Source organism: Oncorhynchus masou, chromosome 30, assembly GCF_036934945.1.
Source record: "Oncorhynchus masou masou isolate Uvic2021 chromosome 30, UVic_Omas_1.1, whole genome shotgun sequence".
Lineage (NCBI taxonomy): Eukaryota > Metazoa > Chordata > Actinopteri > Salmoniformes > Salmonidae > Oncorhynchus > Oncorhynchus masou.
The window spans coordinates 62,385,575-62,399,257 of record NC_088241.1 but is presented as its reverse complement, the minus strand read 5'-3'; the positions used below and the strand labels follow the sequence as shown (position 1 = coordinate 62,399,257).

The 13,683-nt window shown below is 45.8% G+C and overlaps 1 protein-coding gene across 1 annotated transcript in view; it reads left to right on the top strand.

Moving 5' to 3' along the window:
- LOC135521685 (uncharacterized) overlaps positions 1-13,683 on the top strand; it is a 196,216-nt gene that overhangs the window by 156,454 nt on the left and 26,079 nt on the right. The window contains 5 exon segments of the mRNA XM_064947360.1: positions 716-1,616; positions 1,618-2,296; positions 7,652-7,894; positions 11,735-11,888; positions 12,213-12,275. Coding sequence (XP_064803432.1) covers positions 716-1,616; positions 1,618-2,296; positions 7,652-7,894; positions 11,735-11,888; positions 12,213-12,275 — 2,040 coding nt within the window.

Sequence of the window (13,683 nt, the reverse complement as noted above, 5' to 3'; positions counted from 1 at the left end):
CTCCCGACTTAAACTCTAAAGATATACAGATCTCTTACATCAATAACAGTCAATGATTAATTATTACCTCATTAATCTCATTCTGAACGTTGCATAATTGTTGGATATCTGCATGAACCCTAACCTAAGTGGTGAATCAGCAATACACAAATTGGCTTAATTATTTCTTTACAAACTAACTAAATCATCACACAGAATATGTAAACACACAGCATAGGTTATTGATTATATACATAATACAATGAAAACAGGTCCCTAGTGGACTAACAAAAGCATGACCGTTTGGTTACGCAATGGAAAGAGAGGGGTATGCAAGGAGAGGGAGAGACAAAGAGTCAACTTATCGTACATACATTTGGAAACTACGCTCACTGTCACCAGAGTACTTACACCCTAACAACCGCTCATTCGAATTAGAAATGCAATATATATTTACACATAGATGTCTTTCTCTGTCGTCTCTGTTGAAACTACTCTATGTGTCTATGGGAAGTGGTTCGATATAAGTCTCTGGTTGTCTACCAGAGGTCACAATGTCCTTCTTAGTTGTAGCCTTCTTCTGTCTTGGGGTGTTCATTATAAAAGCTATCTGTCAGCCATGTGCCGAGCTGATCTGGCACCTTTAATCCTCAGCAAGGAGAGAGAGTCATGACTCTTCATTCACATGATCGGTATGGTTCTAAAATATGTTGTGTTTTCTCTCTCTCTCTCACAGTAAAATCCAATAAGATGGACAAACCAGAGAAAGAGGAGAAGATGGACAACTTCGAGAAGTTGGACCAATTTAAGATGCTCGATAAACTAGACAAAGTGGAGAAGAAGGATACAACTGCGAAGACTGAAGCGTCAGTGAAGGTGGAGTACACAGTCCCACTGGACAAAGAGGAGAAGATAGATAAAATGGACAAGGCAGAGAAAACAGAAAAGCTGGAGCCAACAGATAAGGCAGAAAACACAGATAAAGAAGAAAAATCAGAGAAGATGGATAAAATGGACAAGAAGACTGACAAGGTAGAGAAGATGGACAAGGTGCAAAAGACCGACAAAGAAGAAAAAACTGAGAAGATGGATAAGGATGAGAAGACTGACAAGGTAGAGAAGATGGATAAGGATGAGAAGACTGACAAGGTAGAGAAGATGGATAAGGATGAGAAGACTGACAAGGTAGAGAAGATTGATAAGGTGGAAACACCTGAGAAGACAGAACAGAAAGAACAGAGTATTGAAAAAGTGAAGACCCCAGAAAAACAGGAGACATCAGTTAAGTCGAACACATTTGACAAGATGGAAACACAGTCTGACAAGGAGAAGACAGCCCATGTTGGAAAGGTAACAGTAACAGCTGAGAAAGAAACAGACAGAGCAGAGAAGCCCACAGACAAAGTGGAGGAGGAGAAGACAGAGAAAACAGACAAGGTGGAGGAGGAGAAGAAGACAGAGAAAACAGACAAGGTGGAGGAGGAGGAGAAGAAGACAGAGAAAACAGACAAGGTGGAGGAGGAGGAGAAGAAGACAGAGAAAACAGACAAGGTGGAGGAGGAGGAGAAGAAGACAGAGAAAACAGACAAGGTGGTGGAGGAGGAGAAGAAGACAGAGAAAACAGACAAGGTGGAGGACAGACAGAGAAAACAGACAAGGTGGAGGAGGAGGAGAAGAAGACAGAGAAAACAGACAGGGTGGAGGAGGAGGAGAAGAAGACAGAGAAAACAGACAAGGTGGTAGAGGAGGAGAAGAAGAAGAAGACAGAGAAAACAGACAGGGTGGAGGAGGAGAAGAAGACAGAGAAAACAGACAAGGTGGAGGAGGAGGAGGAGAAGAAGAAAAAGACAAAGAAAACAGACAAGGTGGTGGAGGAGGAGGAGGAGAAGAAGAAGACAGAGAAAACAGACAAGGTGGAGGAGGAGAAGAAGAAGACAGAGAAAACAGACAAGGTGGAGGAGGAGAAGAAGACAGAGAAAACAGACAAGGTGGAGGAGGAGAAGAAGACAGAGAAAACAGACAAGGTGGAGGAGGAGGAGAAGAAAAGACAGAGAAAACAGACAAGGTGGAGGAGGAGGAGAAGAAGAAAAAGACAAAGAAAACAGACAAGGTGGAGGAGGAGAAGAAGAAGACAGAGAAAACAGACAAGGCGATGGATGAGAAATCCGAGAAAAAAGAGCTTAAAAGTCCTGAGAGGAAAATGGACAAGATAGCAGAGGCAGCTGATAAGGCCCAAAAAACTGCAAGTAAACCTTCAACCAATGGGAGCGGTGCTGCACCAAGCAGGGACCTGCCAAGTCCAGACAAGAAGACCAAGGTAGGCCAGAGTCAAGGTGTAAAGTGGAACATTATCAAATCTTACATCATTCTTGCTGCTAACGCTGCTGCTGCTTCTTCTTTATTTGTCCATATAGTAGTGGGATAAGACTAAAAGTAGTCCATGCAACTCACTTTCATTTAAGTAATATCAGTCATAACATTATTATCAGAATAATAAAAAGATGTTCGTCCTCGTTGTTTTAGTGCAGATTTGAACTCGATGTAACTTCTTCATTGAGTGTTTGTTTTTGTCAGGCACACAGTTCCTGTTGTTGTTATTCTGTTGATTATGGTTAGGGCTGCTTCTGTTGATGTTATTCTGTTGATTATGGTTAGGGCTGCTTCTGCTTCTGTTGCTGTTATTCTGTTGATTATGGTTAGGGCTGCTTCTGCTGCTGTCATCCTGTTGATTATGGTTAGGGCTGCTTCTGCTGCTGTTATCCTGTTGATTATGGTTAGGGCTGCTTCTGCTGTTGTCATCCTGCTGCTGTTATCCTGTTGATTATGGTTAGGGCTGCTTCTGTTGCTGTTATCCTGTTGATTATGGTTAGGGCTGCTTCTGCTGTTGTCATCCTGCTGCTGTTATCCTGTTGATTATGGTTAGGGCTGCTTCTGTTGCTGTTATCCTGTTGATTATGGTTAGGGCTGCTTCTGCTGCTGTTATTCTGTTGATTATGGTTAGGGCTGCTTCTGCTGCTGTTATTCTGTTGATTATGGTTAGGGCTGCTTCTGCTGCTGTTATCCTGTTGATTATGGTTAGGGCTGCTTCTGCTGCTGTTATTCTGTTGATTATGGTTAGGGCTGCTTCTGCTGCTGTCATCCTGTTGATTATGGTTAGGGCTGCTTCTGCTGCTGTTAACCTGTTGATTATGGTTAGGGCTGCTTCTGCTGCTGTCATCCTGTTGATTATGGTTAGGGCTGCTTCTGCTGCTGTTATTCTGTTGATTATGGTTAGGGCTGCTTCTGCTGCTGTCATTCTGTTGATTATGGTTAGGGCTGCTTCTGCTGCTGTTATTCTGTTGATTATGGTTAGGGCTGCTTCTGCTGCTGTTATTCTGTTGATTATGGTTAGGGCTGCTTCTGCTGCTGTCATCCTGTTGATTATGGTTAGGGCTGCTTCTGCTGCTGTTATTCTGTTGATTATGGTTAGGGCTGCTTCTGCTGCTGTTATCCTGTTGATTATGGTTAGGGCTGCTTCTGCTGCTGTTATCCTGTTGATTATGGTTAGGGCTGCTTCTGCTGCTGTTATCCTGTTGATTATGGTTAGGGCTGCTTCTGCTGCTGTTATCCTGTTGATTATGGTTAGGGCTGCTTCTGCTGCTGTCATCCTGTTGTTGTTATCCTGTTGATTATGGTTAGGGCTGCTTCTGCTGCTGTTATCCTGTTGATTATGGTTAGGGCTGCTTCTGCTGCTGTTATCCTGCTGCTGTTATCCTGTTGATTATGGTTAGGGCTGCTTCTGCTGCTGTTATCCTGCTGCTGTTATTCTGTTGATTATGGTTAGGGCTGCTTCTGCTGCTGTTATCCTGCTGCTGTTATCCTGTTGATTATGGTTAGGGCTGCTTCTGCTGCTGTTATCCTGCTGCTGTTATCCTGTTGATTATGGTTAGGGCTGCTTCTGCTGCTGTTATCCTGCTGCTGTTATTCTGTTGATTATGGTTAGGGCTGCTTCTGCTGCTGTTATCCTGCTGCTGTTATCCTGTTGATTATGGTTAGGGCTGCTTCTGCTGTTGTCATCCTGTTGATTATGGTTAGGGCTGCTTCTGCTGCTGTTATCCTGTTGATTATGGTTAGGGCTGCTTCTGCTGCTGTTATCCTGTTGATTATGGTTAGGGCTGCTTCTGCTGCTGTTATCCTGTTGATTATGGTTAGGGCTGCTTCTGCTGTTGTCATCCTGTTGATTATGGTTAGGGCTGCTTCTGCTGCTGTTATCCTGTTGATTATGGTTAGGGCTGCTTCTGCTGCTGTTATTCTGTTGATTATGGTTAGGGCTGCTTCTGCTGCTGTCATCCTGTTGATTATGGTTAGGGCTGCTTCTGCTGCTGTTATCCTGTTGATTATGGTTAGGGCTGCTTCTGCTGCTGTCATCCTGTTGATTATGGTTAGGGCTGCTTCTGCTGCTGTTATTCTGTTGATTATGGTTAGGGCTGCTTCTGCTGCTGTCATCCTGTTGATTATGGTTAGGGCTGCTTCTGCTGCTGTCATCCTGTTGATTATGGTTAGGGCTGCTTCTGCTGCTGTTATTCTGTTGATTATGGTTAGGGCTGCTTCTGCTGCTGTCATCCTGTTGATTATGGTTAGGGCTGCTTCTGCTGCTGTTATCCTGCTGCTGTTAACCTGTTGATTATGGTTAGGGCTGCTTCTGCTGCTGTCATCCTGCTGCTGTTAACCTGCTGCTGTCATCCTGTTGTTGTCATCCTGTTGATTATGGTTAGGGCTGCTTCTGCTGCTGTTATCCTGTTGATTATGGTTAGGGCTGCTTCTGCTGCTGTCATCCTGTTGATTATGGTTAGGGCTGCTTCTGCTGCTGTTATCCTGTTGATTATGGTTAGGGCTGCTTCTGCTGCTGTTATCCTGTTGATTATGGTTAGGGCTGCTTCTGCTGCTGTTATCCTGTTGATTATGGTTAGGGCTGCTTCTGCTGTTGTCATCCTGTTGCTGTTATCCTGCTGCTGTCATCCTGTTGATTATGGTTAGGGCTGCTTCTGCTGCTGTTATCCTGTTGATTATGGTTAGGGCTGCTTCTGCTGCTGTTATCCTGTTGATTATGGTTAGGGCTGCTTCTGCTGCTGTTATCCTGCTGATTATGGTTAGGGCTGCTTCTGCTGCTGTTATTCTGTTGATTATGGGTTAGGGCTGCTTCTGCTGCTGTTATCCTGTTGATTATGGTTAGGGCTGCTTCTGCTGCTGTTATTCTGTTGATTATGGTTAGGGCTGCTTCTGCTGCTGTTATTCTGTTGATTATGGTTAGGGCTGCTTCTGCTGTTGTCATCCTGTTGATTATGGTTAGGGCTGCTTCTGCTGCTGTTATCCTGCTGCTGTTATTCTGTTGATTATGGTTAGGGCTGCTTCTGCTGCTGTTATCCTGCTGCTGTTATTCTGTTGATTATGGTTAGGGCTGCTTCTGCTGCTGTCATCCTGCTGCTGTTATTCTGTTGATTATGGTTAGGGCTGCTTCTGCTGCTGTTATCCTGTTGATTATGGTTAGGGCTGCTTCTGCTGCTGTCATCCTGTTGATTATGGTTAGGGCTGCTTCTGCTGCTGTTATTCTGTTGATTATGGTTAGGGCTGCTTCTGCTGCTGTTATTCTGTTGATTATGGTTAGGGCTGCTTCTGCTGCTGTTATTCTGTTGATTATGGTTAGGGCTGCTTCTGCTGCTGTTATTCTGTTGATTATGGTTAGGGCTGCTTCTGCTGCTGTTATTCTGTTGATTATGGTTAGGGCTGCTTCTGCTGCTGTTATTCTGTTGATTATGGTTAGGGCTGCTTCTGCTGCTGTCATCCTGTTGATTATGGTTAGGGCTGCTTCTGCTGCTGTTATCCTGCTGCTGTTAACCTGTTGATTATGGTTAGGGCTGCTTCTGCTGCTGTCATCATGCTGCTGTTAACCTGCTGCTGTCATCCTTTTGTTGTTATCCTGTTGATTATGGTTAGGGCTGCTTCTGCTGCTGTTATCCTGTTGATTATGGTTAGGGCTGCTTCTGCTGCTGTTATTCTGTTGATTATGGTTAGGGCTGCTTCTGCTGCTGTCATCCTGTTGATTATGGTTAGGGCTGCTTCTGCTGCTGTCATCCTGTTGATTATGGTTAGGGCTGCTTCTGCTGCTGTTATTCTGTTGATTATGGTTAGGGCTGCTTCTGCTGCTGTCATCCTGTTGATTATGGTTAGGGCTGCTTCTGCTGCTGTTATCCTGCTGCTGTTAACCTGTTGATTATGGTTAGGGCTGCTTCTGCTGCTGTTATCCTGTTGATTATGGTTAGGGCTGCTTCTGCTGCTGTTATCCTGTTGATTATGGTTAGGGCTGCTTCTGCTGCTGTTATCCTGTTGATTATGGTTAGGGCTGCTTCTGCTGCTGTCATCCTGTTGATTATGGTTAGGGCTGCTTCTGCTGCTGTTATCCTGCTGCTGTTAACCTGTTGATTATGGTTAGGGCTGCTTCTGCTGCTGTTATCCTGTTGATTATGGTTAGGGCTGCTTCTGCTGCTGTTATCCTGTTGATTATGGTTAGGGCTGCTTCTGCTGCTGTTATTCTGTTGATTATGGTTAGGGCTGCTTCTGCTGCTGTCATCCTGTTGATTATGGTTAGGGCTGCTTCTGCTGCTGTTATCCTGCTGCTCTTATCCTGTTGATTATGGTTAGGGCTGCTTCTGCTGCTGTTATCCTGCTGCTCTTATCCTGTTGATTATGGTTAGGGCTGCTTCTGCTGCTGTCATCCTGCTGATTATGGTTAGGGCTGCTTCTGCTGCTGTCATCCTGCTGCTGTTATCCTGTTGCTGTTATCCTGTTGCTGTTAACCTGCTGATGTTATCCTGTTGATGTTATCCTGTTTCTGGCATCCTGCTGCTGTTATCCTGTTGCTGTTATCCTGCTGCTGTTATCCTGCTGCTGTTATCCTGCTGCTGTTATCCTGTTGCTGTTATCCTGTTGCTGTTATCCTGCTGCTGTTATCCTGTTGCTGTTATCCTGCTGCTGTTATCCTGCTGCTGTTATCCTGTTGCTGTTATCCTGTTGCTGTTATCCTGTTGCTGTTATCCTGTTGCTGTTATCCTGCTGCTGTTATCCTGTTTCTGGCATCCTGTTGCTGTTATCCTGTTGCTGTTATCATGTTGATGTTATCCTGCTGCTGTTAACCTGCTGCTGTTATCCTATTGCTGTTTCTGGCATCCTGCTGCTGTTAACCTGCTGCTGTTATCCTGTTGCTGTTATCCTGTTGCTGTTAACCTGCTGATGTTATCCTGCTGCTGTTATCCTGCTGCTGTTAACCTGCTGATGTTATCCTGTTGCTGTTATCCTGTTGCTGTTATCATGTTGATGTTATCCTGCTGCTGTTAACCTGCTGCTGTTATCCTGTTGCTGTTTCTGGCATCCTGCTGCTGTTATCCTGCTGCTGTTATCCTGTTGCTGTTATCCTGTTATCCTGCTGCTGTTAACCTGCTGCTGGTGTCCTGTTGCTGTTTATGTTAACCTGCTGCTGGTGTCCTGCTGCTGTTAACCTGCTACTGGTGCCCTGTTGCTGTTATCCTTTTTATGTTATCCTGCTGCTGTTATCATGTGTTTTTTGTTATTTTCTTTCTTGCTTCCTTTTGTTCTTTCTTTTGCTCTCCATTTGTCTGGTGTGCCGTCCATCGCGCAGGCTGTTGCTGGGGCAACCAAACCGAGCGCTGCTAAGCCGCGGCCGAGCTCGGCAGCATCCGTCAGTGCTGCCGCCCCCAAACGCCCCACCCATTCCTCCACCTCAGCCACACTCAGCAAAAAAACGCCCATGCCCAAGGCCCCCACCCCCACCACTGCCCACAAGCGACCCTTGTCCGCAGCCAAACTCTCCACATCTGCCGCCGCCACCTCCACCCCTGCGCCCCGTGAGGTCAAGTCTAAGGTGAGTGCCCCTGCCCTGCTTTAGGGACAGCCGCAGTCCCCTCCACCTCAGATATCGGCACCTCCATACCTTACCACTGTGTGGTGTCGGTCTGTCTAGGCAAAACTACTACCTACTTCTACTCTCCTAGCCTGTCTTTCAATCTCCTTCTCATCATCTTGTTGATCAGAAGAATGGGCATGTTCAGTTCTGTTTAGCAGAAGTGTTAGCTTAGTTAGCTACTATGTTAATTTTTACAGGAGTTGTAAATTAGACACTGACTTCTGCTCTGCTCAGAGCATAATCTGCCTGTAAGGTATCCACCTTTTTAAGCTTGGCTCCCAGTAAGCCCCATAGGCTCCCAGTAAGTCCCGAGTGCTAAGTGGCCGTACACAGGATTACTCAGAGCAGGGTTCATAGAGGGGAGGGGGCCAGAGGGGAGGGGTCAGAGGAGAGGCCACAAGGGCAGCCTGCATTCATCACTCCTTCCCTGGCATTTACTAGAGAGACCTAAGGACAACCATCAAGGACAACCATCAGTCGCTCAAGGCTTCCCTCACCACACCTGTCTCTCACCTTCAACAGTTAGTGTATCAGATATACACTACAATGTACATGATGTACAGCCACTTCTCTAAACTGCTGGTGTAACATATTTGCCTTTAACGTCGCTAGACGTCATTACCGTACTACAACAAACATTGGTGTCATACATACAGTACCAGTCAACAGTTTGGACACACCTACTCATTCCAGGGTGTTTCTATATTTTCACTATTTTCTACATTGTAGAATAAAAGTGAAGACATCAAAACGATGAAATAATACAATATGGAATCATGTAGTAACCAAAAAAGTGGTAATCAAAATATATTTTACATTCTTCAAAGTAGCCATCTTCTTGGCATTCTCTCATCCAGCTTCATGAGGTAGTCACCTGTAAAGCATTTCAGTTAACAGGTGTGTCTTGTTAAAAGTTAATTTGTGGAATTTATTTCCTTCTTAATGCATTTGAGCCAATCAGTTGTGGTGTGAAAAGGTAGGGGTGGTATACAGAAGATAGCCCTATTTGGTAAAAGACCAAGTCCATATTATGTTACGAACAGCTCAAATAAGAAAAGAGAAATGACAGTCCATTACTTTAAAATATGAAGGTCAGTCAATCTGGAAAATTTAAAGAAAGTGCAGTCGCAAAAACCATCAAGCGCTATGATGAAACTGGCTCTCATGAGGACCGCCACAGAAAAGGAAGACCCAGATTTACCTCTGCTGCAGAGGATAAGTTCATTAGAGTTACCAGCCTCAGAAATTGCAGCCCAAATAAATGCTTCACAGAGTTCAAGTAACAGACGCATCTCAACATCAACTGTTCAGAGGAGACTGTGTGAATCAGGCCTTCATGGTCGAATTGCTGCAAAGAAACCACTACCAATAAGAAGAAGACTCACTTGCTTGGGCCAAGAAACACAAGCAATGGACATTAGATCAGTGGAAATCTGTCCTTTGGTCTGATGAGTCCAAATTTGAGATATTTGGTTCCAACCGCTGTGTCTTTGTGTGATGCAGAGTAGGTGAACGGATTATCTCCACATGTGTGGTTTCCACAATGAAGCATGGAGGAGGAGGTATGATGATGTGTGGGGGTGCTTTGCTGGTGACACTGTCAGTGATTTATTTATAATTCAAAACACACTTAAACAGCATGGCTACCACAGAATTCTGCAGAGTTAAGCCATCCCACCTGGTTTGCGCTTAGTGGGACACTCATTTCTTTTTCAACACCTTCAGGCTGTGTAAGGGCTATTTGACCAAGAAGAAGAGTGATTGAGTGCTGCATCAGATGACATGGCCTCCACCATCACCAGACCTCAACCCAATTGAGTGGTTTGGGATGAGTTGGACTGCAGAGTGAAGGAAAAGCAGCATATGTGGGAACTCCTTCAAGACTGTTGGAATAGCATTCCAGGAGAAGCTGGTTGAGAGAATGCCAAGAGTGTGCAAAGCTGTCATCAAGGCAAAAGGATGGCTACTTTGAAGATTTTTATATTATGATTTTTATATTTTACCTTTATTTAACCAGGCAAGTCAGTTAAGAACAAATTCTTATGTTCAATGAAGGCCTAGGAACAGTGGGTTAACTGCCTGTTCAGGGGCAGAACGACAGATTTGTACCTTGTCAGCTCGGGGGTTTGAACTTGCAACCTTTTGGTTCCTAGCCCAACGCTCTAACCACTTTAACCGCCAGAGGAATGAATGAGGAGGCTGTGGGTTAAACAAGGCCGGTTTCCATGTAAAGCCTCCCTCGGGCGGTGTGTCCACGCGCGGGGAAATCAGACAGGCATTGGCCTTCTTTTAATATCCCTGGTTCCCAGTGCAATCCTTACATCAGCACCAAGGCAACACACATCCTATTGTGAAACCAGACACCCTGCCAACACCCTGCCTCTCCTGTGTATTGAGGATTCCGTCGCATGCCATTCGATTCCTCCCAGTTCCGATGCGACACATTCCAGATGCTTCCGTGACAAGATTGTCTGTAGAGGAATAGGACATAAATGAGCACTTCTTTCCTGACTTCTTGACGGTATTAATCTGACCTGTGCTCTATGAGGGGATAGATGGTGTAAAGCAGGACCATCTGTTACCGTAGACCGTAGTCAGAAAAAGAAGTGTCCCATCTTCTCGACAGCGGGCCAGTGTGAGTCCAGGCTGTTGTTCCAGACAAGCCAAAGCACACCTGATTTAGTTTGACTTTTGATTAGTTGAATGAATCACGTGTGTTACTGCTTGGTTGGAGCGAAGGTCTGGACAAACACCAGCCCTCTCTGGATGATAGTGCCCGCTACTGCTGTGTATGACGGCCCATAGTTGTAACTAAGCATGAACTAGGAGTTCCACACATGCTCCAGACAGTAAGTATCTGCCATTGTCCTCTAGTGGTGGCCTGTTTAACTAGGAACAGGGACATTATCACAACTCATTTGTCTGAAAAACATCCCAGGGGCATGAAGGGTGAGGCAATTTAACGTGCCCACTGTTGTGAAAATACCCTATAGAGCAGTGCATTATGAAAATGCTTCAAAAAACACCATGGGACCTGGCCCTTGTTCTGCTCTGCTCTGATTGCAGAGGACAGAGGACAGATGGCAATAAGAGTGATATCATGAATAATCCTACAAGGTGCAATTACATTATAAGGATTTTGTTGATATTTTTGTTGTACATCAAATAGTACATATTTATGGTAAGTGTTTTTTTTACAAATATGTCATTATCCAATGGTTTTTCTGAATGTAACATGATGCCACGAGGAGGTTCTTTCCCACAGCTTAAGTTTTTTTTAGAGTGCTACGTAATACATTCAACCTTTTATTTGTAGTGAATTCTAGTACTCCATTATTTGTTACTGAAGAGTGGAGCTCCTTCCTTCCTTCCTTCCTTCCTTCCTTCCTTCCTTCCTTCCTTCCTTCCTTCCTTCCTTCCTTCCTTCCTTCCTTCCTTCCTTCCTTCCTTCCTTCCTTCCCCTCCTCCCTCCCTCCCCCTCCCTCCCTCCATTCCTTCCTTCTTTCCTTTCTTTTTTTCCTCCCTCCCTCCCTCCCTCCCTCCCTCCCCTCCCTCCCTCCCTCCCTCCCTCCCTCCCTCCCTCCCTCCCTCCCTCCCTCCCTCCCTCCATTCCTTCCTTCTTTCCTTTCTTTTTCCTCCCTCCCTCCCTCCCTCCCTCCCTCCCTCCCTCCCTCCCTCCCTCCCTTCCTTCCTCCCTCCTTCCTTCCTTCCTTCCTTCCTTCCTTCTTTCCTTTCTTTTTCCTTTTTCCTCCCTTCCTCTCTGTTTACCACACATTCCCTGTCTCTCTCTCCCTCCAGACCACAGAGAGACGTCCTCTAGTACCAAAGGCGACCACCACCTCCACGGCTCCAAATGCTGCCCCCAAAAACGTCTCTGCTACCACGGCAACCAGTAAACCAGCCATGGCACCCCGCACCGCCACAAGCACACTCGCAACCAGACGCCCCCTGGGTGAGTCTCTATACCACACACTTACACATCTTTGAACACGCATACAGTACACACCCGCGCACACCCACGGACACACACATCCGCACACACCCATGCACACCCACACACACATGCATACACACACCCGCGCGCACACACACACTGCCACCAATTATTTTGGGGACTCAAAGTCTCTGATGTCGAGCCAGCAGGGTACCAAACTGTTTCTGCATTCCACAACCTGACTTCACTGCTTTGCCAAACAAAACTTTGGCAAGTTTGTTTGGAGGACCAGGAACAGGCTGAACTCTGATCATGAACGATCTCTTCTGTTTTGCCTCTCAGCATCAAAGACTGACAGCAGGCCAGGAGAGGAAATCAAGCCCAGCACTCTGAAGTCAACAACAGGTACAGAAACACTCCTCTCTCTTCCTCTCTCTCTCTCTCTCTCTCTCTCTCTCTCTCTCTCTCTCTCTCTCTCTCTCTCTCTCTCTCTCTCTCTCTCTCTCCTCCTTTTAAAGGCAGCACGAGGTCCCTCAGCCAGACAGTACTGTAACTCCAGCTGGGGGATTAGAGGCGGCTGTTGCACAGAGTGGGACAGAAATGAAGAGTGACACAATGGTCACGCAGGAACACATAGATGACGCATGCAGGCCGTGACAAAGAGGTGGTGAAGTCTCAGAGAAAAAAAAGGAAAATGTATTTCTAAAAGCCGAAGCGAGTAAACCTCGACACAGCACTCTAGAGATTACTTTCCCCTGCTTACACTGGCACTACATCTCAACACTCTAGGGATTACTTTCCCCTGCTGACACTACATCTCAACACTCTAGGGATTACTTTCCCCTGCTGACACTACGTCTCAACACTCTAGGGATTACTTTCCCCTGCTGACACTACATCTCAACACTCTAGGGATTACTTTCCCCTGCTGACACTGACACTACATCTCAACACTCTAGGGATTACTTTCCTCCTGTCACTACATCTCAACACTCTAGGGATTACTTTCCCCTGCTGACACTACATCTCAACACTCTGGGGATTACTTTCCCCTGCTGACACTGACACTACATCTCAACACTCTAGGGATTACTTTCCTCCTGTCACTACATCTCAACACTCTAGGGATTACTTTCCCCTGCTGACACTACATCTCAACACTCTAGAGATTACTTTCCCCTGCTGACACTACATCTCAACACTCTAGGGATTACTTTCCCCTGCTGACACTGACACTACATCTCAACTCTCTAGGGATTACTTTCCCCTGCTGACACTACATCTCAACACTCTGGGGATTACTTTCCCCTGCTGACACTGACACTACATCTCAACACTCTAGGGATTACTTTCCTCCTGTCACTACATCTCAACACTCTAGGGATTACTTTCCCCTGCTGACACTACATCTCAACACTCTAGGGATTACTTTCCACTGCTGACACTGACACTACATCTCAACACTCTGGGGATTACTTTCCCCTGCTGACACTGACACTACATCTCAACACTCTAGGGATTACTTTCCCCTGCTGACACTGACACTACATCTCAACACTCTAGGGATTACTTTCCTCTGCTGACACTACATCTCAACACTCTGGGGATTACTTTCCCCTGCTGACACTGACACTACATCTCAACACTCTAGGGATTACTTTCCTCCTGTCACTACATCTCAACACTCTAGGGATTACTTTCCCCTGCTGACACTACATCTCAACACTCTAGGGATTACTTTCCTCCTGTCACTACATCTCAACACCCTAGGGATTACTTTCTTGCTGACACTACATCTCAACACTCTAGGGAT